Source organism: Scleropages formosus, chromosome 12 (assembly GCF_900964775.1).
Source record: "Scleropages formosus chromosome 12, fSclFor1.1, whole genome shotgun sequence".
Lineage (NCBI taxonomy): Eukaryota > Metazoa > Chordata > Actinopteri > Osteoglossiformes > Osteoglossidae > Scleropages > Scleropages formosus.
This window is the reverse complement of record NC_041817.1, coordinates 890,158-914,526: the sequence shown is the minus strand read 5'-3', so window position 1 is coordinate 914,526 and position 24,369 is coordinate 890,158. Positions and strand designations below refer to the sequence as shown.

At 40.4% G+C, this 24,369-nt stretch overlaps 2 protein-coding genes across 3 annotated transcripts; one reads left to right on the top strand and one right to left on the bottom strand.

Moving 5' to 3' along the window:
• ifih1 (interferon induced with helicase C domain 1) lies at positions 1-17,718 on the bottom strand. 2 transcript variants are annotated; one of them, XM_029256825.1, is made up of 16 exons: positions 17,188-17,718; positions 15,175-15,349; positions 14,809-15,066; positions 12,681-12,770; positions 9,340-9,572; positions 7,837-8,047; positions 5,751-5,968; positions 4,591-4,692; positions 4,114-4,237; positions 3,640-3,864; positions 3,284-3,540; positions 2,636-2,785; positions 1,684-1,845; positions 1,353-1,546; positions 1,151-1,244; positions 1-888 (listed from the first exon to the last, which is right to left on the bottom strand). In XM_029256825.1, the coding sequence occupies exons 1-16, from the start codon at positions 17,632-17,634 to the stop codon at positions 706-708; spliced, it is 3,123 nt and encodes a 1,040-aa protein (XP_029112658.1). In that variant the 5' UTR covers positions 17,635-17,718; the 3' UTR covers positions 1-705. The 2 variants fall into 2 exon arrangements, with proteins under 2 accessions (XP_029112658.1, XP_018597147.1); XM_018741631.2 differs by lacking the exon at positions 17,188-17,718 and adding an exon at positions 16,122-16,172.
• A 998-nt stretch (positions 17,719-18,716) lies between these two features.
• On the top strand, positions 18,717-23,273 carry gca (grancalcin). The gene is made up of 8 exons (XM_018741499.2): positions 18,717-18,891; positions 19,853-20,011; positions 20,504-20,573; positions 20,657-20,700; positions 21,513-21,660; positions 21,756-21,869; positions 21,940-21,998; positions 22,094-23,273. The coding sequence occupies exons 1-8, from the start codon at positions 18,868-18,870 to the stop codon at positions 22,118-22,120; spliced, it is 645 nt and encodes a 214-aa protein (XP_018597015.1). The 5' UTR covers positions 18,717-18,867; the 3' UTR covers positions 22,121-23,273.
• The last annotated feature ends 1,096 nt before the right edge of the window (positions 23,274-24,369 follow it).

Sequence of the window (24,369 nt, the reverse complement as noted above, 5' to 3'; positions counted from 1 at the left end):
CGGCTTGCTGCGACCCCCGCTTGGGACAAGCGGTTTCAGTCAGTGTGTATGTGTGAAGTCAGGCTTTTGTCTCTATTACGCATGTGTTGCATACATTAAGCACACAAATGTACACAAATTAGTTCTATGTAACATTCTCTAACGTTCATTTCTGAAAGTTAAACTGTTCAAACGGATCCATAAACTACCAGTGACTGCTTCAGTAGTTAATTACTGAATTCCTTAATAAGTATCAAAGGAACAAAAGTGACAGATTATTTCATGCAATATGTTCTTACATTTTATTACCCACAAATTCATGTTATCGTCAGAAAATTTTTCAGAAAGAACATGAATATTCCACCAATTTCAATTTATGAAATGTAACCTCTGAAAACAGTATAATTACTTGCAACATGGACACCTTTTTGTTAGTTTTAGAAACTCTCGCTATAACCAGTTATGTAAATGTGAAGCAACCCGCCAGGGTGAAATCTAGATCTGTCAGAACCTTGGCAGAGTGAGGCATTTTGAGCTCAACTTGGGCAGACATCTCCAGCTGGGCAAATGTTTGTATTCAGCCATCAAGAGGGTATATATAATTTTTTAAAATAGTGTCATAAGTTTTGAAAACTCTGTTTTAATACTTGTGATCTCACTTAATCTTACATTCATTTCATTTTTAGATCCGCTAGGTTTTCTGAAATTCATAGGTTACATTACCTATTAGTCAGAGTCAGAATTTGCAAGCAGATGTGCGTGATCTGAATAATCGAACACTGGAAATCGGATGGCCAGTTCATTCCACTTGTTGTATGTTTTTTTCTTGGTGTCAATTGTTACAACAAAGTTTTTGACGCTAAGGCATGGGCAGTCAATTCCACGGTGTCGCATCATGTTGCCCCATTTCTGGTTAGAAAACAAGAGAAATGTAGAAATCAATTTAATGACATGAAAAATCATTGGGAAACATTTACTACACATTTAAATGTGGTGTTTCGGTTGCTTTCCGATGAGGTCATTTATATTTTGATGCTGTTTAGATGCACTCATGGAAATTTAAAATTTAGTTCAAAATAACACAGGGTGGACATATTATGTACACTTAAAGGTTTATCTGAGGATTTAAAAATACGTTGTGGTAATAAGAAGGCCTCTGTCACAAACTTACATTGCCACATTTCTTGCATGCAATGACATCATTAGCTTCATAATCCAGCGACCTCTCCTGAAGTGTAGTATTTTGTCTTACAATAAACAGTTTCCTGTAAATGAAGTTAGAGGTTGTCATGACCAAAAGCTTCCACTGATAATCTACATACTGATTTTGATTTAATTTCCTTCAAAAGATAATAACATTGGAAGAAACCTACTTAAATTCCTCAGAGACGTTCACATGGTGATTGTCTGCCATGATCTGAATGTCATTCCCAGAGCAGACCTGGGTGTTACAGCGCCGACAGCTGAATTTGACTTTGCCTGGGTCCTCCTTTTGCATCACCTTCTGCTTTTTTTTTTTATTACGAATTTCTTCTTCGAATATAGTCTGAAACTGAAATTCTTTTATCTAAAGCAGAGGGAAAAACCATTTCACATTGCTCTACAGGAACATACCAACATGACAAACCAATATGTTTTTTTTTTTTTAAACCACAGAGAGGTATTATTTATCAGTTTGACAAATTTGTTTCTGTTAACACTTACCTTCTTTTCGTATTCTGCTCGCTCTAGATTTTGAACTTTCTGAATGGCTTTGCTCATCATTTTCTCACGGTATTCATTGACACTCTCACGTTCAGCAACACCAGATCCCTCCAACTCCACTAAAGTGTAACTGCTGTCTTCTGCTCTACCTCTTCCTCTGGCCTAACAAGGGCATAGAACACCAGTAATTTCACTTTGTTACTCTGTTTGAATTTCCAAATACATTTTTACAGCAAAGTGTGTAATAAAGCCCAAACTACATTTGATAGAGAGCAATATTGCAAAATAATTTCTTGTTAATGACACTATTTTTTTACTTTGTGTAGTTATAACCAGTGCTGTGGAGTTGGAGTTCTGGAGTTGTAGTCGGAAGCAATTATTGAGTTACTGGAGTAAAAATGTACTGACTCCGACTCCAACTAAATGTACCATATTCCGGTGTATAAGTCCACCCCCAAAAATTACAGGTGTAACATAGGTTTAAGCCTGCGTTCGCCGGATAAGTCGACCCCCAAAATAATGTGCAACTTTTGGGCAGTGCTGTGGAGTCAGAGTCGGAAGCAATCATTGGGTTACTAGAGTTGGAGTCGAAGGTTTTGTGTACTGACTCCTCAGCCCTGGTTATAACACAGTACCTAAACAGAAGGATACATTCATAGGAGCAGGTGACTTAAAATCCAAAAGTCCTGGGTTTGATTTCCCACTTGTACTTTAACACTTTTACCCAGAACTGCTTAAAAAAAAAGATCTTGCTCCGTAAGTAGGTAAATCACTGTAAGCAACTTAGTATACAAACTGAACACTGTAAGACATCTTTGATAAAGGCATTACGTGTTCTGTTGTACTGTAGTTGGCCAACAGTTCCAAAACATACCAATTAGTTTAATGGCTTCAGACAACAGTATATGAATGGGACAACTTTGGATTGTGATTAGTTAGTTAGAACACTTACTTGAATCATGGCAATCTCGTTGGTGACAAGGCCATATCGAATGACAATGTTGCACTCCTTAATGTCCAAACCCTCCTCAGCGACTGTGGTTGCAATTAGCAGATTTATCTCTCCTGTGCGGAACTTCCTTAAAACTTCCTTTTGCTCATTCTTTTTTTAATAAAATTGAATATACAAAACAAATACAAAAAAATGTGAAAAAAGTTACACTTAGCAATACTAATGGCACCGTAACCTTAAGGACTTCATTCTCTATTGTAATTACCTGAAATAAGAAGACATTTGAAGTGAAAGGCGTTAACTTGTTCAGTCCTCTACAAGCCTGTTTCTTGATTGTTTAACAATAACACGAGTAAAGTGAAATGTAATGCTGCAGAAGTGAGATATCTGATTTTGGTCCCAGAAACCTGAGTCCTGCTGAGTTTTCAACTCTTATTATGCAGAAAGGGAGATAATTGTGTTCACTGAAGACTGTAAGTTGAATCAGGTGATTCGCTGTCTCGGCAGAACAAAAAAAGTTCTCCTGAACTTAGAACTGCAGGATCAGGCTTCAGTAACCCTCCTGTGTGTTATGATGGGATATTTCAGCTGTGGGAACATGTTGTTTATACTGTGTAAAAAAAGAACCCCTTTAACGAGTTTACTCACAGAAGTCATTGGCTTCACTACACTCTGGTCTCCCGCTCCAATTAGATGGCTTCCTCGAACCCCAGCCTCCTCAAACTTTTTATTCTCCTGAATCCACTGGCTGAGTGCAATGGCACTAAGGCGTGTTCTTGTGAAAATGATCCCACGTGCCTCATCTCTGCCCGTGAACTCCTGCAGTATGACCGACCGCAGCGTGGACAGAGTCTTGTTCTCATACTCGGGATGCTCTGCGAGTCTTTGGAGTTCCGCCTTGTTATCTAAACAAAGCCGCAGACACGATGATGAGATTGGGTGATATTTGTAAAACACTGGTCCCTTCTACGTTTAATGCAAATCGTGCAGTTGTCAGAAATAACCTTTGAACAGCTGGAAGAGGAACCTTTCTGTTTCTGTGACACCGATGGCTTCCTCCTCCTCCTCCTCTTCAGGCGCAGCCTTCTTTCTTTTCTCCTCATTGTAGTACTTTTTGAGGAATCTGAAGGCATCCGACATGCGGATGGTGTTGCTCTGGTGGAGGGCCTCGTTGTACTGACGGAGATGCTGTGCGCAGACTCGCACCTTCTGGTTCTCCTCCTTTGCAGCTACAAGGAAGTGTTACAAATAAACATCCAGTGAAGAATTGTTTGAGGTGTAAACTGAATTTTTTTGAGGAAAAAAAGATCTAAATTTGAATTCGACTGTAAATCCTTTTGAAAATTGAATTCTTTAGCCTTTAAATTAGAATAATGAGAATCATACAAAACTTAATTGTATAAATCATTGTAAACTTCATTTACCATTCATATTTCTAATATATATTGTAAAGCAACTGTAGAATGGTGCAAACTCACCATTTTGTTCCTTTTGCACCACCCACTGCTCATAGTTCTGAGTTCCAGGGTTGCACAGTGGGTCAAGGCCAGCGTGTACATGAATAGCATTCATAATTCTCTTAATTACATCACCAAAGGGGTCCTAAAATACAGACAGGCACTTTTACAATCATTTGTACAGTTATAGTAGTGTAAGGCTATGCAATGTAAATGTCTCAATGTAAGTTCAGATGCAAATGTTATATTCTTCACTGAGAAAATAAAGGATCATAAATAGACTTTTGGAAGATCAGACTTTTTTTATATTCAATGAAATGATATACTGTCATGTGCAGAACAAAGACCTACAGTGTGTAGGTATATGGAATTTCTGGTCACAATAGAGGTATGTGTGAATATTTGGCACAAGTTGGGAAGGGCATGAATTCAGAGAGTCAGTACAGAGTCAATAGCTTACAATATAAATGGGAGATTACACACAGCATTAAAGATTACCTCTTTCCTCTCTTCAGCACTTGCTATCTTTTTGTAGGGGTCTTTCTTGTGTTCTCCAAGGCACCCAGTCATTATTCCAAATGCATCTAGATTTGCACATATCTACAGAAATATGTAATGACCACAAGAAAGACATTGAGCTAACACACCATACAACAATAGAATGCAGCCAGATATGCATATTTCACATAAGCTTCCACCACTCGTTTAAACGGTACTGAACTATTTAGTGACATTTAAAAAAATTATCACTGCGAGCCAACATAGGCTAAGCATTATCGAGCATGAATAAGTGAAAAAGGTATCCAAATGCAGTTTTGTACCATCTTTGCTAAGGGTAGTGTGAAATGTTGCTTTGGTATTTGCTTCTGTGTTTGACTAACAAAAAAACCCAGTTTTTCCTGTATTGCAAGGAAAACCTTACAGACTGTTGGACATAGTTTCAGCATCACGTGAACGTAACTCTGAAGGTGATGCAAATGTCTTCACGGAATTTAATCAGGGCCCTATTTATAATATTCCATTCTAGCAAATATATGTACTGTACCATGAGTTATCAACACCTGAAATGTTTTGGTATATTAATAGAAGCACAACACCCACTGCATGATAGCAGTAACATAACCTGTATAGTGTTAAAAATATAGTTCAGTATTTGGCTGACTGTGGTGTATCCAACACACAAAATGTACAGCTTTGTGGAGCCCAGGGACAAGGCGGAGGTCTTCCAACAAGAGTAAAGTTTGCCAAAAGGAGGAAAGATAATAAGAGACAGAATGAAACAGGATGGGAATTCGAAAGGGCAATGCAGTGAAGGGGTAAGCCTAGAGAGGGTGACAAAGGGAGAATAAAGGACAGGGGAAATGCGCACACACACACACACACTGGCTGAAACTGCTTGTCCCAAACAGGGTCGCAGTGAACCGGAGCCTAACCTGGCAACACAGGACTCAAAGCTGGAGGGGGAGGGGACACACCCAGGACAGGACAGAGAAAACATTGTTTCTTTAAAACAATGACGGAGAGTGAGGAATAAATGTTAACAAAAGAAAAAGAAAATGCAGGAAAATTACACTGGGAAAGGCGAACAACAAATGAGGAGAAATGGTGGCAACAGCAGGAAGAAAAGAAAGAGGTCAAAGCAAGGAGAAGTGCTTTACTTTAAGGATGTGCTCTTCTGCTTTCTTCTGGTTGTTGGCCCCGCCAACACCGGGAGAGGCTGTGAGCCCAAGGATCTGAGGGATAGGAATAGGATCGTTTTGCTCCTTTATCCGCCTTGCATTCTTGTGCTTCTGCTTCAGATAGCGGAACATGATGTGGTTGTACACACCACCCTTCTGTGTATGGTGACACTCATCTATAACGACCAGGGAAAATTCTGCAAAACAGCAGTGACAGCTGAAGGACACTATGAAAAGATCTATCACTTTTTTGCCCATTATGTTGATGTGACAGTTCAAATTTGGCCAAGTGAAGGACACATGCAAGGATGAAGGATGCATTCTCAGCATGAGACAAGATTTGATCACAGTTATCAATGCGTAGACTTATGAAGACTCATAAAGACTTAAAAAGATCTCATACTTGTTATGCTAGAAGGTATTCTGACTAGTGTATAAAACAGCATGGATTTACTAACATTCCACCAATGTTTGTAGTTATAAAATGCTTCTGGTATAACAGTTTCAGTAAATACAAAGAGATAGAGAAATAATACATTTTTATGGAGTTAGGTGAGTTTGCCTTAAATAATCAGAAGTTCCCCTAGTTTATTTGTCAGGGTTTATTTCAGTTTTGCTTTAAAGCTAATGGCAGCCTTTAAAACACCATGTACATTACTAGGAACTGCTCCTTGAAACAGGAAAAAGTAGAGGATACAATGAAAGAAACTTTCTGTTAGAAGTTTAAACACCATATTCAAGGTAATAGCCCTAGAGGCCTCAAGTCAGTAGTGAAGCACTTAGGCTCTGCTCTGCCAAAGTGACAAAACATCTCATGTGGATTGTATGAGCCATGCGCTGATGACTTGAACAGAAGTGAGGTCTGGCTGTTTTAACAAACAGCACATGTTATGCTGAAGGGAATTCCACTCTATCCTGGTTACTGCCAGCACAACCACCTAGGAGAATTGATGAGCTGGCTCAGAAAGCAAAGCTGTCAAAGGAACATATGCTGGAATGTAGGTTTCTTCTAATGTTCAGTCTAACTCTACCCTAAATATACAATATTAAAAAGTCATGACCACTTATGTGAAAAACACAGAGTGGGGTTAAAATGTATTGCTGGCCAGTTGCAATTTTACTGTAAATTCTGGAACAATTGTATTGCCATTTACGGTATGTTTAGCAGGACAGATAGCTTCAACTATCACAATAAAAGCTGTCAATTTTTTTCTTTTCACTAAGACAGTGCCTTCTTATGCCAGACACTATATGAAGGAACAATTGCTCTAAAGGGGAATTCTCTATCCTATGTTCGGAACTTCCTGGGTTTGTGGCCAAAACCACCACCCTGCATAATGTATCAGTACTGTAATGGTCTGTTTTCCACATCATGGTACAGATTTTCAAAAGCCACTGCATTCCAGTTTCAGTGCTTTTGTGCTGTGGTTTTATCCACTGAGTCATGAAGCACAGTTTATACTACTCTGACTTCAACGTCTGCCTGCTCTTTCTCCAGATACATTGACATCTGAAAGCACGACTGGGAACGGAAGTCTTTTTCTGATTTGTTTTGTCTGTAATTCCACCACTAAGTCCGAATCAATGAAAGCTTAATAACAAAGATGTGCTTTGATTTATTTAAGGATTAGGTTTTGTAAAAATCTTCATAAACGATCATAAAAATACTTTTTAAGACTTCAAGCTACAATAAAACTAAAACTGACTGAAAATAAAATTATGTTGGCTCCACAAATGCCTAAGTGCTAAATGATATTCCAAAAACATTTGTCATCTTGTTATTGATCATCATATGTCAAGAACACAAACTGGAAATGAGCAGAACTGAAGTCTATTGAATTAGTGGTTCCAGACTCCTGTTGAATGTATTTTACTGACATCTATGGGTTGGGTGCAGAAAGGCAGGTTGCATTCACTCTTGAACAAACAGAAATTTTAGAAAACAAATACGGGAAGAAAATGCAATTAAAAGTAAAAAAAGCTGGAAAATGTTCAGATCTTTGAAAATTAATAGTTGAACCTTTTATGATGCAGGGAGCCAGTACACCGACAAGATAACCATTACCTGACAAACAAACCCCTTCATCCTCCCCACTTTTCGCTCTTGCGAGAGAGTTCTCGAGGATTTGGGCTGTGCAGATGATGATATCATTCTTTCTGACAACGTCAGAGAAGGATATTTTGAGCTGGGAGTTTCCGCTGACCCTTTCGACGCGATAGCGGCATTTCAGGTACTTGCCAAACTCTGTGCTGTAGTGCTGTTCCACCAGAGGTACCTACAGAAATAATGAAGAGCACAAAACAGAAAAGCAGGAGAACAGAAAAAACAATTTCCTCAACATTATAGTGGTTCCTGTTTTTTGAGCTATGGAATGTTAACAGTGTCAGAAAAGGGACATATTGTATATGTACATATTCATACAAAGAAACTGAAGATTGTTTTGTTTCAAATGAAGCAATCCAAATTTCTTTTTCAGATCCTGCCAATGCCTGAATTGATGCTTTCTTGTACAGTACTTTTAAACTGACCTTGTTAGGAGTTTTCTTATTTAGCAAATTTGATTCTGAAAGCTATTTGCAAAAACGGTTGTTTTTTCTAATCTCTCACTGTAATGATTTAATGAAGTCCCATGGCATTTGATGGAACTCTTTCTTCCTCTGTCATCTTAGTTATGTGGTAATTATGAGATGTCTCTTTGAATACTGAGAAAATGATTTCCAGTTGAAAACTAACTAAACAAAATGACTTACAAACAAACCATACCTGATATTTTCTAGCTAGCCTGTAATTAAACAAGTTATCGCAAAGGAAGCCATTGTAAGCAAAATGTTACACAAATGTGACTGCATCAGACATGATATTGTTGAAATTACATGCTTTTCGGGGGAAATCCGCCTTGAGGTGTTTATCTAATAGAGAAATGAAAGAAGTAACACAAAAGTGGAAATTGTGATGTTCCTCCTTCCAACAGCAAACTGATTGAGATCTGAGTTACACATTTTCCTGCTGATTTATTTTTAATTGCATTTTCTTCAATGTATGATTTTCTTAAATTGTCTGTTTTTTACTGCTCTGTCCAAGATTTTAACAGAAACCCAGCGAATAAAAAGAGGCATGTTTCTATTATTATGCCTTTTGACTGTAAAATCAAATTCACCAGATGCTGGCAAACATCTTTACGTACTGCATGTGTTGCTTCCTTGTGAAGTTTGCGTGCTTCCAGTTTTGTGAAGTTTACCATGACGCACAGTCACTATTTGAGGGGAAACACTTGCTAATTAGTTCTCCCCCGGTGATCCTCCATAACACTGTAACCCTGTCTATGTACTCCACTGCTTCATTCTCCTGTGGCACCTGACAGAAGAACGTGGCACTGTCTTGCTTGTATAAAGCAGAAAATCCCATCGATAGATCCAGGGATTAGGTTTTTTTATGACTGTCATGTAGAGGGTGGACTTGTAAACAATTTTCTATATCCAGTTTTGTACAAAAGACTTCCAGTTCCAATTGTGTTTGTCAGCTTAAGTGCTAGTGTGTATGGAGTATTCAGATGAAGTGATCAAGTACCTTGTTAACCAGCACCACAACCTTCCCTGGTTTTCCTTCCCTTCTGCAGCGGTCCAGATGTTCCTTTGTAATATAGACGGCTACTCTGGTTTTACCACTTCCTGTTGGAAGGCATATGATGATGTTTTTCCCCTCCAAAGCGGACCTCGCAACATCCACCTGATAAGGCCGTAGGACGATATCGGTTTCCATAGACCCTGCAGCTGTAGCTCCATGTTCAGCTTCGTCTACACCTGTAAAGTGAAGCAGAGGCTTAGGACATGACTGTGGTAGTTCTACAATTGTGGCCCACAGTTAGGAAGAACAAACTTTTCGGGGGATGGTCCATCTGTCACGGAAAAGATTTGCTTTTTCACAGAGGCCTTTGAACCCAGCATTGTTACAGTATTTATAGTGATTTTATGAGAATTTTCTCAGTTGAACTCAGTGGAACAAATAGCTTTTATCACTGTGGCGTGGCACTACCCTGAAACCATGCTTGTTTACAGAAAGCTATTAAAACTTGCAAAACTGTGTAAGAACTCAGTAAGAAAGACGGTATTGTTAGGTTTTAAGTGACATTCTGACAACCTTGATTTAGATGAGCAAATTACTATTAGTAATCTGACACATCATTAATGGGTTTTATAATTTACAGTTAGAGAAAGAATTCTGAGCTGTGTTGCACACAGATCAGTACAGTAAACAGTAGGAACGAAAATGAGAAGCAAAGCTAATTTAAGCGGCACCACTAGTTTGGTAAGCTGTGGATTTGAAATGTGGAAGTGTGTGGTGTGCTTATGGTCCAGTATTGGCACAGAGAAAACAGCAGCCAAATGCTACAGCGGGACAAAGGCAACGTGTTGCTCTGCAGAAAAGCTACCGAAGGCGACACTCTCAGGTGAAGATCCCTCTCAAAGCTAAGAATGTCTTCCTTTAGAACAAAGGAGAAAATACATATAATGGTAGCATAGTAGGCTCAACCCAGCCGTCAGCACATTTTACGTTATACTCGGACTTAAAATTACACGACATCTTTGAGCTTGCTGTCAGCGTCTCCAGATTCCAAAAAGTATCACGAGGGCAACTGTAACAGCTGGTGAGCTTACTGAATATGTAGTTATGTGGAAGATTCAGAAAATGGATACTTTGGCAGCAAAGTTGGCAAAATTAATCTAAAATCTTGCCCTGGTATAAGGCACGTTTCTACAGAAAAGGGCAAAACTACGGACGTTTTCTTTTCAGCTTGTACGTTTCTTCGCTTTTCAAATTTTACTGCACAAAAATGGAAGGGCGGACTCAACCGTGACTTTAAATGAACCATTGGGTGTGTGCTAAAATAAACCAGGGACTACTAATTAAAGTAACTTTGTTGTAAACAAGATAGCGGACATTAATTTGTAGCAGAATTCTGGTAAAACCCACAAAGCTAGAAAGCAACTCATTGCCGCAACATCTGGCAGGACAAAGTTCCGTAGTCAGCGACGACTCACTGATGGATGGCTTGCGCACACAGCGGACTTGTGGTGGGGATGGGGGGAGACTAAAAGCCACTGCGGTGCACAGGCAGCAAATCTCTATAAAAGCTCAGCAAATAAGAGCCCGATTTATATCGACAAGGCAGGAGCAAGAATTCGCCCCATCTCACCTACAACCGGATTTCCTCAGCCAAAAAGACAGACGGCCTTTATGTAATGATTCTCAGTATGAGTAGCTGGGCGATAGCTGCCTCTGTTTGCTCACAGCAAGCGAAGGAAGAAGACAGGGGAAACATTAAAGGCGTTATTTTAAACACAGTACGCGTTCGGTTGGAGTACCCTGATCAATGCTGAGGCGATGCAGAAAACACACTGCCTTCCTGTTTCCTCTCTACTCCGCAGTCGCGACGTTCGTTTTCGACACGCTGCGGAGCTCCCGTTTCAGGCACTGCTTGAAAAGCTTCTTTTATGCACTTAGTATTTTGTAATCTAAATAAAATACAAATGAAAGCAGGTGTGCAGAGACTACCTGCTTCCAGGCAAACACAAACTGAGACGACCGAGGATAAAAACATCACTACGTCATATAAACGGTGAAATGCAGTGCACAGATGGTTTTCATTTTCTTTTCCTGAAAAATGCTTTCTAATTAATACTAATTCCATTGCAGCACCAGAAAAGTATTCATCTTTTACTCCCTTGAACATTCATCTATTCCAAAATGTATCTGTGGTACACAAGGCACTTGGATGCAAAAGGAATACAGCACTTCTGCTTTAAAAAAAAAAAAAAAAAAACAAACAACAAAGTGGCATAAATTTAATTTCCTGAGGATATTTTGTTCGGTGGTTTGTTCTCCAAGAAAAATAATATTTGCTATTGCTCAGATATGACCGACGCAAGAAAACAAGAAAAACAAACCCCTTTTTTAGTGTTAACCACACATGTTTGCAATTTTAAGGAGTGGCTCTACATCATACTTTTTTAACCCTTGTCTGCTTTGTCAAGTCCCAGATGGAACATATTTGCCGTCTGGGGCAAACCCTGGAACCATTACCATAGTAGGTTTCCACTGACTCCCATCATCAGCAAAGAGCCTGTCCACGTCTCCTAGAAAAAATGATTCAAGGCTCACTCATGAAACACCCTGACATTTTAACTCTTCAGTGCCCGGCTTTTTTTTAAATCAAGACCTTTTGTGCATTTTTTTTTAATCTGGATGTAAAATATTTTAACTTTAGTTTTGAGTTTTTCTTAAAGGAAAAAAAGTACTAGACAAAAGAAACAATATGTAAATAATGTACTAAAATACTTAATTAGCACCAGCGGGTGGCATAGAGGGTACAGCTATTGCCATCCACTTCGAAGACTTGGGTTCGAAACTTGTTTATGCTGTAAAATCCTTGGGAAAGGTGCTAACCCTGAATTAAGTGAAATTCCCCAGCCGTGCAAATAGTTGGAAGACACTCAGCATACCTAACGTTGTACGTCACTTTGGACAACTGTCAGCTAAATGAGTAAATAAAACTATGAAAGAAGCATACTGGCGGGTGTTGCATATAATAATCTATGGAAGAATCCACTTGACACAATATGGAAAACTTTTCCTCATTGCTCTTATATGTGTTTCATTTGCTTCCCTCTTTCCAGGGGGGTTCCCATCAGTTCAGCCAGAAGCATTTCAAGAAAAGTGCCTCACACACAGGCTGTCCTGATCCATTCTTCCAGCCCCACATGGCCTGTTTCAGCATGTCAGTCAGAGGCAGCATATGACTTCTGCGCACTTCGCCAGCCCCAGCAAGTCCTTTCGCAATGCAGACAGACCAAGCAACTCAAATAACTACAACACTTGTTAATGTACGTCACACCATTATAACAGCTTACCTGGAAGTGGAACCTGCGCATTGGATTCATCCACATTCTGGGCCATTTCAGTTCCACAGACTGACTCATCAGTATTGTAGAGGTCAAAATCTGTGACAAGACATAATGCTTAGTATACAGATAAAAGCTTTAATCTGCTACACTATAAGAAATAAATGTATGATAACATGTTACCTTTGGTGAGTCAATATAGAGCACATATTGATTTACATCCCACTTCCACTTATTGTGTAAGAAATGGACTAGATTATTAAAAAGGAAAATGACTACAATACTTTGTTTCTGAAGGGTCTACAAAAACAGCATAGTAGCATGATATAAAAAGAAACATGGTTAAAAAAAGCATGATTGCAAAGGGTTTAAGTCACACAGCAAAAATGTGTTTTGTCTAATTGTGATGCAGCTCAGGGTTTCTTTTAATCCAGCTTTTAAAAAGCAAAATTAAACAAACTGCTGTAGTACCCTTGTGTGGGAAACACGTACAGAACTACTCCGATATTAATACCAGCTGTATAAACTGGGTCATATTCCAAGTCACTTTGGTTAAGTGTCACCAAAACTGTGAACTAAACAATAGAACAACAAGGTTCTTTGTTTAAAGGTTGTATTTAAGGCATATTGATTATGTAATTTAATGTTCCTATGTTAAGTTTAGTTATTAATGTTTGAATGCAAATATAGCATTTGCAGTAGCAAAGATGTTACTTAAAGCACTTCTGATTTTGGTTAGTGTGCAACATGTAGAACAGTGACTTACTCGCTCCATCTTGTGGTGTGCACTTGTACCTCATCTTACCAATAGAACTGTGACCAGTTAGTAAGTCTGTTAGTAACTGGAAAAAGCTTATATGAAATATAATACAATAATATTTATATAATATTTATGTAAAAGCTTAATAATCCCACTTCATCTCTCAATTTATTTACTGGCTAGGTTCTGTTATATAAAAAAAAAAAAAAAACATCAGATAAAGCTATAATGAATTTTTAAAATTGCTGTCAGACTTTGTTCTATTTTCAGCACAACTCATACGATGCTGAATTTATGTTCCTCTATACTGGAAACATCGAGGATGAGACAGGATGCAACATGGAAGGGCACCAGTTTATTATCTTTTATCTGTTATTAACAAGAAGCATCATTAAAGTCTACATTAAAGTGACTGACAGACTGAAAAAAGCATCCTCTCCACAACCTCCTGTTCGATGTGTTGTTTTGCTTTATGTGAGTTTTTGCCATGTTGTTCCTGGGCATCAGGCAGCACAGGAGAACAAAAAAGACTGGATGAGTTGTGATTTAATGGAAGATTACGCAGGGAAAACATTAGAAAGTGTTTCACTTCAAATACTGAGTGCATGTCACATAGTACGCTATCATAACTGGCAATGAAGAAAAGACCAACGCATCACATAAACATTCGTGTGGTTTTCAGTTTCTAATAAAAAAGTGCAATAATAGGCACATATCTCTATTTGCTGAGTAGTTTTCTGTAAAAATCCTGGATATAACTATATTACATGAAAATACAATGAATGAAATTGCTCCTCTACAGCTCCGACGGCATCATTTCATTTTTATCAGTTTTACATTCTGAGTGCGTTCTGCCCTCTGACAGTGGAAAATGAGACTGCATGTCATCTTTGCTCCGCAAATAAGAAATTTTATAAACTGAAACAGCGAACAAAATTTAATTTAAACTAAATACCCGGGTTTGTGTGGCGCAGTGGTGCAGTGGGTTGGACCACAGTCCTGCTCTCCAGTAGGTCTGGGGTTCGAGTCCCGCTTGGGGTGCCTTGCGACGGACTGGCGTCCCGTCCTGGGTGTGTCCCCTCCCCCTCTGGCCTTACGCCCTGAGTTGCCGGGTTAGGCTCCGGTTCCCCGTGACCCCGTATGGGACAAGCGGTTCTGAAAATGTGTGTGTGTGTGTGTACCCGGGTTTGTTTCAGATACTAATTGTGTATCTGGAAATTCGTAAAATGCATGTCTTCAGTCAAGTGTACTGTACTTGAAGATATTAACTCTACATGAATTTGACACAATACAGTTTTCCTAGAAGGCTTAGAATTTTTCAGAGGCTGTTTGATTAACCACAAAGTGTGAGAATTTGACCACCAGCTGATAGTGTACCTGTGTTCAAGGAAGAAGTGTCAATGGATCCATTCATGGAGGACATCCAGCTGGTGCTTTCCACACTTGCGTTCAGTGTGTCCTCTCCAGTTCTTAAGTAGCTGTCTAGTTCTCCTGCCTCATCTGCCTGCGAGGTGTTATCTTCAGGGAGCCCAGTGTCACCTTTTACCACCTCTGACATACTATCGAGTTTGTTGTGATTTTCAGTAAACGTGACTTCATGCTTCAGTATCCCAGCCTTATTGTTCTCCTCAGGAACTGATGGAAAATTAAACAAGTGGACAAACGTGTCAAAGAAACAGATCCATAAATTACAGACTTTTCACCATGGTGTGAATATGACTTAAAAAGCATTAGAACACTCACCTTGATTATTTTCCAAGGAGTCAGCTCCCATAAGTTCTTGAACCATGTGAAAGTGCTCCGTTTTTCTCAGAGCATCCAGAAATGTGGAGAACCAACCTGGTGGCTTCTGCACTATCCTTCTGAGGAGCACACGGGCACCACTCTTGTTTCCGTAATTTGCAATTTCTGCTGTAATCTGGAACAATACGATGGACAGGAGCATGTTTATATTAAGGTAACATTGGGTTAAGCGCTGTAGTCTTGCAGCTTGATGGTCCTTGGTTCAAAAACTGCTGCTGCTGTAGTACTCCTGATCAAGCTATACCCTGCTGTATGGTCACTGTCACAAAATCAAAATTCTTAGATGACTTGGACAAAGGTTTCCGGTAAATAAATTGTAAACATAAAAAAACAACTGGATATTGCTCTTTTTGACAGTTCTCAGAAAAAGTTTGTGAACCCCCTGGAAATATCTGGAAATCTGTATAAATGGCTCTTGAAATTTGATCTGATCTTCATACAGTAATAATATATAGTCTTATTTAACAACACACACTTTATTGAGTAAATGGTTTAAACAATCAAGTTCACTGATGTAAAAAACATGAACCTTTATATTCAGTAACTAGGTAAGGGGGGCTGAGGTCAGGACAGGCCATTCTACAGTATGGAATATCTTCTGTTGCAACCACTCTATTGTCGATTTACTCCTGTGTTATATTCTGGATAATTCCAAAGAGTTAATAAAATTTTTCTCACAACTGTTTATAAAGATGTTTTTGCTAAGGGGGATTTTGTGTTCAGTTCCTTTCACTCAGTTTCTTGCGACCTATACAGAACTTCCTCCTCAGTATCTTCTGCAGGGATTTTCCAGAGCTATACTGTTGTCTACAGGATGTGTACTATTCACTGTAGCACTCATGTGGGGTGAAAGAATACCGTTCGGGCATTAGTTACATTGCAATTACCATACAACTGAAGTGTCAAAACTAATATTATTAATTTGTTGTTCAGATCACAGGGGTGTGGTGGTGCAGCGGGTTCAGCCGGTGCCTGCTGTGTGGTGGGTCTGGGGTTCGAGCCCCGCTTGGGGTGCCTTGTGATGGACTGGGATTCCATCCAGGGTGTGTCCCTTCCCCCGTTGGCCTTGCACCCTGTGCTGATGGGTGAGGCTCTGGCTTGCTGTGACCATGCTTGGTTGTTGTTGTTGTTGTTGTTGATGATGGATGCTCAGATCTTACTTTGACCTAGAGCAGCTTGGAGAGTGACTCACTTATTTATACAGTGGAGTCTTTTCATGAGAGCAATTCAGGATATGTACCTTGGTTGTACTTTACCAAATTGGCCTAGAAATCAGCAGAAAGATCACTTTTGGAATTAAACGGTTGCTTCAAACTCACACACACACACACTAACGCTGTCTGAACCGCTTGTCCCATTTGGGGTCGCGGGGAGCCGGAGCCTAACCCAGCAACACAGGGCATAAGGCTGGAGGGGGAGGGGACACACCCAGGACAGGACGCCAGTCTATTGCAAGGCACCCCAAGCGGGACTTGAACCCCAGCCCCACCGGAGAGCAGGACCCGGTCCAACCCACTACGTCACTGCACCGTGCCCCCTTGCTGCTTCAGACTGCCATGTGAAATTGGTAACAAGCTTTTACAGAACAAACCCTTTACATTTACCAGTGTTTTCTGAGGACATAATGTAGAGCATTATCGGATGAAAATAATCTACTTTTCTGCTTCTTCGATAACCTACTTGCCGTAACTGTCTCGCAACATTCGAGTCATTCATGTGTTTTTTTTTTTTTCACTACTGTAATTCAGCACAAGTATCTTGCTCAAGGCAAGTACAGCACTAGCAGCGAGTGGGACTTGAACCGGCAACCTTCCGGCTACAAGTATAGCTCCTTGACCAACGAAGAGGTTGACTCGCGGTGCCAAAATAAACCTCAGAGACAGACACAGAGGAGTGTAGCACCCTAACTCTGGTCACACCACAGGGCAGCTGCATTTCAAAAGACCCGCTTACAATTTCCTTGTCCTCCCCAGTCAGGATGTTCAAGGCATAGCAGACCAGGCACACTTCGGGTGTCTTCATCTCCTGCAGGCTGGGTGCCAGGAGGTCAATGAGCTGCACGCAGAGGTCGTTCTCCGCTTCCGCGGACGCGCTCGGGATGTGCTCTGCCTCCACGTACATGGCCGCGTGCTTGCAGCCGCCCGCCTTGAGCGCGTCCACGAACGCGCGGGACCACCCGGCGGGGCGCGAGCTCCGCCCCACCGCGTCAACGAGGAGGTCCACGGCTCGTCGGTTGCCTTCGTTCTTTGCCGTGGCTGCGATCAATTCCTTCTGGTCTCGGCCAATAAAATACAGATGGTCTAGAACCGGTTCTACCTGTATTAGAGATCTCAGCCTGTTTCGGAAGCACTCGATAAGCTGGAGGAGGCTGTCATCATCCGTGGCAGTCTGAGTCTCCATTGTTCCCGTGCACTTTTTTTGTCACCACGAGTTCAAACTCGAGGTCCGCACACACTGACACACTGACACACACTGGCAGAGAATGGCAGACACTGGAAGACACTGGTGACTGGAAGACACTGGAAGACTCCCCAGCCGCCTCCCCAGCGCTCAGCTTCAGGCCGCCTGTGTGTTTGTGAACTCACTACACTTTCGGTTTCGTTTCAACTTTCTCGCTCCTGCGTCATCCAATTCGGATAAAAAAAAAAAAAATTAATAAATTATAATACAATTCAAGAAATCTGTAAATTTCTGGATTTTCCTCCCCACCGAGGAACATTACATTTTTAATTTGTACATTTTCTCATAGGGTGATGAAGTTATGAGGTAATATAGCACATTTTTAAGATTTGTCCTTTGTCTAATTTTATTTTTACCGCATAATATATTTAAGAATGAAATATTATTTGAATGTGTCTTTATTCTAGTTAGTCTAACATGCGATAATACTGTGATACTTAATAAATAAGCATTTCATATTATATAACTGTATACATCACTGAACGTAAGGGCTGGCGTCCCGTCCGGGGTGTACCCCGCTTCCCGCCTTCTATTTCCGGGATAAATCCGGACCACTGCGATCCCACGCCGGACAGGTGTGTACAGAGTGAATAAGAGTGTACACTCCACTACAGTGGCACAGACTTTTAGTTGTATACATGGCATGGTGACCATTTGAACCAAACATCTAGAGGAATGCGGTCGTCGTTTTCAATTGGCTGTCCGGACAATCAATCATTCCGTGGTCTTCAAAATTACTCATGTATCTTAGCTGTGATTATTCATCTATTCATTCATCTTATTCATCTATAGCACTGCTAATATGCAAACTTACATTAATGTAACTTGACGCAAGTTTTAATCACATACACTATGAGAAGTCCTGGAACGCAAATATTAGTGAATGGCATTGCCGTTTTCTATTGGCTGCTCAGATCGACATTCTCATTTTCTATTGGCTGTTAGCGTAGCGTTAGTCGATTATTACTGGCTGTTGAGGTACTCAATCACAGAGTTCACCCTTTTTTAATTATAATGTGTGAACCTATACTATGTTCTCATATCCCATAGTGACGCATGGCCAGCTGTAGGAAGTAAAGTAGTGAAGGAAGTGTACAGTACCCCGTAAAATATAGCCTAAGGTACCGTACGAACGCGCTCTCTCCTCTTGTGGTTCTAATTTTGGACGCAAAAATGGCGTATCCCGGATTCGGCGGAGTAAGTGGAGTGAATCTCTTCCAATCCGGGCTTGTTTGTGTCTCACCGAAAAAGAAAGCGATGCGATCATTCTTGCTGCTAGTTCTTCACTTCGCTTGTTCGCAACGTTAGTTATTAATTGACGTTCTTTCATTTTCACAAAGGAAAGAGTGGAGTGAAGGCGGCTAAAAAAATACAGATTTATTATTTGGTTTACATGATTTTGCCATGATGCAGCAGTGTTATTGGCGCGATCTTTTCGATCTGAGAACTGGGAAGTAAGAAAACAGGCTGCGTTTGAACGCGTCCCACTGACTGCGGATGATCTGCGCTAAAGGCACAGCAGCAAAGAGACCCCCATTAGTACAAGAACACGGGCTCTTGCGCTGTAATCCACCATGCTTTCTGCTTATTATAGAAGTTCTATTCTAATCATGCTCTTATTCCTCTTTCTTGTACCGCTGGAGCTTCCAATTCCATCATATGTGTGCCATAAGAATGTATGTTGTGTGGGTGGGCAACTTGTATACATTTTTTTTTTTTATTATTTTTTTATTTTAGTCTCATGTTGTTTTGATGATATTTTCTGTAAAATGGTATATTTTCTATAAATGAATATGTGTAATCGGAAGTGTCTATGGAAAATAAACTGAAAAGAGATGCAGAAGTAAGAGTGAAAGTGTTTCCTTCTCGTTTTAAGCGAGTGTGCGACCCGTGATCGTTGAAGGTCGAGAGGTGTGTGCGAGTGGATTGTGTGGATTTGATGTGTTGGGGGCAGCGGTGGCATCTGTCAAGTTTCAAATGTGTCTGGCGTCAGGTACAGTCCAGATTGTGTCGCATGCAGTCGGTGGCCACGGCATTTCTACTCACCGCCTGACAAATCTTCCTTCCATCTCTTATTTTCTAGGATGATCCCAGAAACACCAGAAAGCCATGGTGGGGAATTATAAAAACTCTCATTTTTCCTCTTTCCCCTTCTTAGTATGGGGCCCCAGGCATGCCAGGGATGCCACCCCAAGGAATGCACATGGGTATGCCGATGCCAGGCCACTACCACCCCATGGGTGCCTTTCCTGGAAACATGGCTGCTCCCCCCATCAGTGACCCTATGTGGGGTTACTTCACAGCAATTGCAGGGCAGGTAAGTCCTCGTGGAGCCATTTTTAGCATAAAGCAAGAGAATAAGGGCAGATTTTTGTGTGGTTGGTTAATGAGATGTTGAAAACACACCTGGGCGGTGACCTCGGTCAAAGTAACGTTGGGGGTGGATATTAAGAGAGCGTACGGGTCCAGCAGTACATGACTGAAGTAAGGAATGAAAAAGGGCAGCAGTGGGCATGTGGAGGAATAAGATGCCAGAACAAACTTGTGAGGCAATAGTTGGAAACAAGATAAATAGGGAAATTCATTTCGAACATGCCTAGACAGGATGGATCCACAGACCAAGTGAGTCTGAATAAACTGCAGGAAGAAGGTGAATAAGCATCATTGATTGATATCTAAGCTTCTGTGCAAAATGTCACATACATGTTGAACTGGTTTCCTGACCCCCCCCCCCCCCCCCCCCCCCCCAAATCCTAGTGTATTTTGATTATTTTGAACCTTTGATTGGTTTTCTGGGGTTCTATTGCAGGATGGTGAAATTGATGCAGAGGAGTTGCAGACGTGCCTTACTCAGACTGGTATCAGCGGCACCTACACCCGTAAGTACAGCTTAAGTCACAGATGTTTTATCCTTGAAATAGTTTGTGTTGCAAATGTTTATTTTTATTTTCTGTCCTGTCAGCATTCAGCTTGGAGACATGCCGAATTATGATTGCTATGCTGGATGTATCCTTCATAATCCCCCCTCCCCCTACTGGCATCTGAAAAGGGAGGTATGGGGTGGGGTGAGGAGCTAGTGAACATTTTGGGGTGCAGTTTACTGATGCGGGTGTGTGGCGTGGGTTGGTTTTAAAACCTCTGTGACCTGTTGCTTACTGCTATGCTCATTGACAGTAGAAAAATAAACCCTCTTTGCAGTATAGCCCATAATGCTATATCTACATCTGCAACGTACATAACTGACCAGAGAATAGATCAGATTTCATTTCAATTTAAAGTAATGGAGATGTTTGAATGACTCTTTCTGAGCTTCTCGTTGGGACAGGGAGAGAGATGCTCTGCTTTGTGTCTGTCCAAAAAGCCCTCTCTTGCCTCCCACCCTGTGGAGCAGATGTTTTTGTCAAAGAGACGTACAACTTGGAGTAAACAAATTTGTATTTAGCAAACCCAGACAAGTGCAGAAACTCGATTCTCAAAGTACAGTCATTTTGTCCAATGCCACAGTTTTTGAGGGCTCACGTTACGTGCGTTGCTGTTTGTACGATTGATTACACACCGATTCAGTGTCACGTTGACGGCCAACTGGTAGCTGAGCATTTAGAGTCACTAGTTCACCTGAACTGCATGTCCTTGGGCTGGGGGAGGAAACCTGCACAAACATGGAGAGAACATGCAAACTCTACACAGACTGAGCTGGATTTGAACCCACATCCAAAGGCATTGTGAGATGCTAAATTCAACACACTGTTTTAATACAAATGTCTCATCATTGAGTCCTGGCAGATGAATATTCCAAGTACTTAACCCAGTCTCTTCAGAGAGATATGACTGGGAAGATGGGGTTCAATGAGTTTAAAGAGCTGTTTGCAGCTCTGAATGGCTGGAAGCAGAACTTCATCATGTTTGACCAGGACAAAAGTGGGACGGTGGAACCGCATGAAATGTTCAAGGCTATTACCTCCCTGGGTGAGTGGTGTGAAGTGTTTCTAATGCTTCTCTACCAGCAATGACTTGATAGGTGATGTGTTGCATTTGTGGTCTGGTCTCTTGCTCATAAACAGGCTACACTTTAAGCCCACATGCCCTGAACTGCATCATCACGCGCTACAGCAAAAATGGCAGGATCTTCTTCGACGACTACGTGGCCTGCTGCGTAAAGCTCCGGGCCCTCACAGGTACACCTCTTTCTTCAGCGGAGAAGCCATGTTTGATGGTCTAGGGTTCTAATCCATCACTTTCCCACAGAGAATTTCAGGAGGAGAGATGCTTTGCAGCAAGGCACCGTGACCTTTCAGTACGACGATGTAAGTGCCAGAGTCGTACACCCACTTGTTCAACACCGTATTCTTAGTAGTGATGCTGCGTTACTGAACACCTCTTTTTCTGGTTTTCTCTTAAGTTTATCATGTGCACAATGACCATCTGAATGACCTTCCTGGCCTGTGGAAGAACATCCAAATGGAGTCGGAAACTTGTGGGGAGGAGACTGTTAGGGACATTTAGACTGCATCTGTGTAATTGCCAAGATTTCACCGAAAACGGCCGTTGCTGTGTTTGGCGTCCGCGTTTGCTTTTTACGTAGCCAAGGAACGTAAGTGTTTCTCCTGAGTACTGATACCTGCTATGTAATGCAAAAGAAGTCTTTAGAACATTTCTCAGCTTGAGCGATTAAAGATTCCAGGCACTGTGTGTGTGTGTGTGTGTGTGTGTGTGTGTGTGTGTGTGTGTGTGTGTGTGTGTGTGTGTGTGAGTGAGTGAGTGAGAGAGAGATAAAGTCGCAATTTCTCTGTGTAGTTTGCCTTGTTCCTCCGTGTACATTATCCACAGTACTTTGCTATTACGCTTTTGGCTGAATGTTGTAGTGTCTGAGGTTATGGGTGTTAGAACTCAGGAGCGCATTGTGCTAATTATTAATAAACTTACCTCATATTAGTAAGGACGTGAAGGATGGTACACGTCACCTGATATTAAAATTGTCTGAACACATGTGCCAATTAAAATTTTAAAGGTGCAAGATATGAAAAATGGCTTCATATACTGCTGTGTTCATAAGAAGTATCACAGTCATTAAAGTTTTAAAATCGCAGTGTGGTAAGTGCCTGTGATCTGGACAGCGAAACAGAGCAGCTAATTCCCCCCCCCCCCCCCTTATCCTATTACATACTGCTGAAATTTACACTTTGCAGTTTTATGTTTTTTAAACCTTTAATGCCAGTCTAAGTAAGGGAATGGATTATTTTTGTGTCCGATAGCATAACTTTTATAGTTCTTTCAGATTTTGCAATCCTGCCTTTTTTAAAAAAAAAAAAAAGGGTCACAGTTAAGATTGTCTATGCAATGTTGAAACTAAAGTACTGATAATTCAAGACTGACTTTGAAAGAGCACCACAATCTATGTTATATGATCAATTATCACTAATCCAGTATTGTCTTTAGAGGCAAACTGTTTCTTGTTTTCCCACTTCACAATGAACTGCTTTGCTGTGAGCTTGTACACTTTAAAATTATTATTTTTTTAAAGCATAAATAAAGTCTGTTGCATTAAGTATGCTTTTTATTGATTTCTTTATTCATTTTTTTTCCCTAAAGTTAGAGCCTAAATGAACCCCTTTATGTACACTGCGTATGTACTGAATAAAGACACATTCAAATGACTGGCTGTACAGCATCTTACTGTATAAAACGTACAGTGGAAAACTTTAAAACAACCAAAACAGTTTCAAAAGTGACATTTTCCTCCAGCACTGTTAAATTTAATGTGCAAACTTTGCAAACTAAGTCCTGTAAGAACTTTATATTGAGCACTTCCCTGATTTTAATAAGCATCATCAGCCATACATAACATTTAGATAAATGCTTATTAAAATAATGAAACTACTTAGCTTGGTGTTTTGGTGTGAATAGTGCAGTTTCCACACCCTTATTCGTTTCGTACTTCCAGTTTTAAAAGGAAACGTTTCAAAATACTTGCTTCAACAGGCTCTGTGTGTACATTGCTACTGTACGGTTTTCAGATGTGCAATAAATACTCGAGCGACAGAATTGCTCCATTTTCCTAAACACTTTCACATTTTGAACCTTTGCTACGTTAATACTGACTTTAATCTGATTTCAGTTTGCTGTCTTCTGTGGGGCGGTTATTGGAAATAACCAATGCCAAGAACCTCCATTGAGGTTATGTAGCAGTGTCGAACAAAATTTTTGGAAAATTTTGGTACCTAATTCAGTACTCACAAGGAGCAAAATTCAGTTTCAGTATCTTTTTTTTCTTTAAAGGAAATGTTTTCTACTTTTTTGGAACTAACAGTCCTTTGTTTCTCCTTGAAAAGTTGTCCTCTCATGATGTTTCTGTATATAAATTCCAATACTGGAACAAAATCCATCTGGTAAAGTGACTTTTCTTTGACGATTTTGAAAATTTCATTGATTCCCCCCGCTACCTTCTTTTTATTTTTCTAATTATTATTTTTTTTAAGAACACGCAAAATTTGCAGTATTCATTTTGTGACATTTCATGTCTGTGATAGTGCTTGTTAGTAGAAGGGGAAGGAGGAATATTCCAGTAAAAGATTACAAGAAAAACTGCTAGAATAAACAATACAGACATGTAAATTCCTTCTCATTGTTACAATCAGTGACTCACTGTAAATCTTACAGTAATCATTTAAAGCTTTC

What these genes read in the sequence shown, in the direction of transcription:
- gca (XM_018741499.2), top strand. Translation starts at nt 18,868, where the DNA reads ATGGCGTATCCCGGATTCGGCGGA. An exon ending in TTATGATTGCTATGCTGGAT is followed by an intron (nt 20,701 to 21,512) that starts GTATCCTTCATA and finishes CAGTCTCTTCAG; the next exon opens with AGAGATATGACTGGGAAGAT. An exon ending in AAAGCTCCGGGCCCTCACAG is followed by an intron (nt 21,870 to 21,939) that starts GTACACCTCTTT and finishes ACTTTCCCACAG; the next exon opens with AGAATTTCAGGAGGAGAGAT.
- ifih1 (XM_029256825.1), bottom strand. Translation starts at nt 17,634, where the DNA reads ATGGAGACTCAGACTGCCACGGATGATGACAGCCTCCTCCAGCTTATC. An exon ending in GGTGCAAAAGGAACAAAATG is followed by an intron (nt 3,865 to 4,113) that starts GTGAGTTTGCAC and finishes ACTTCCTTGTAG; the next exon opens with CTGCAAAGGAGGAGAACCAG. An exon ending in ACGAGATTGCCATGATTCAA is followed by an intron (nt 1,846 to 2,635) that starts GTAAGTGTTCTA and finishes TGCCCTTGTTAG; the next exon opens with GCCAGAGGAAGAGGTAGAGC.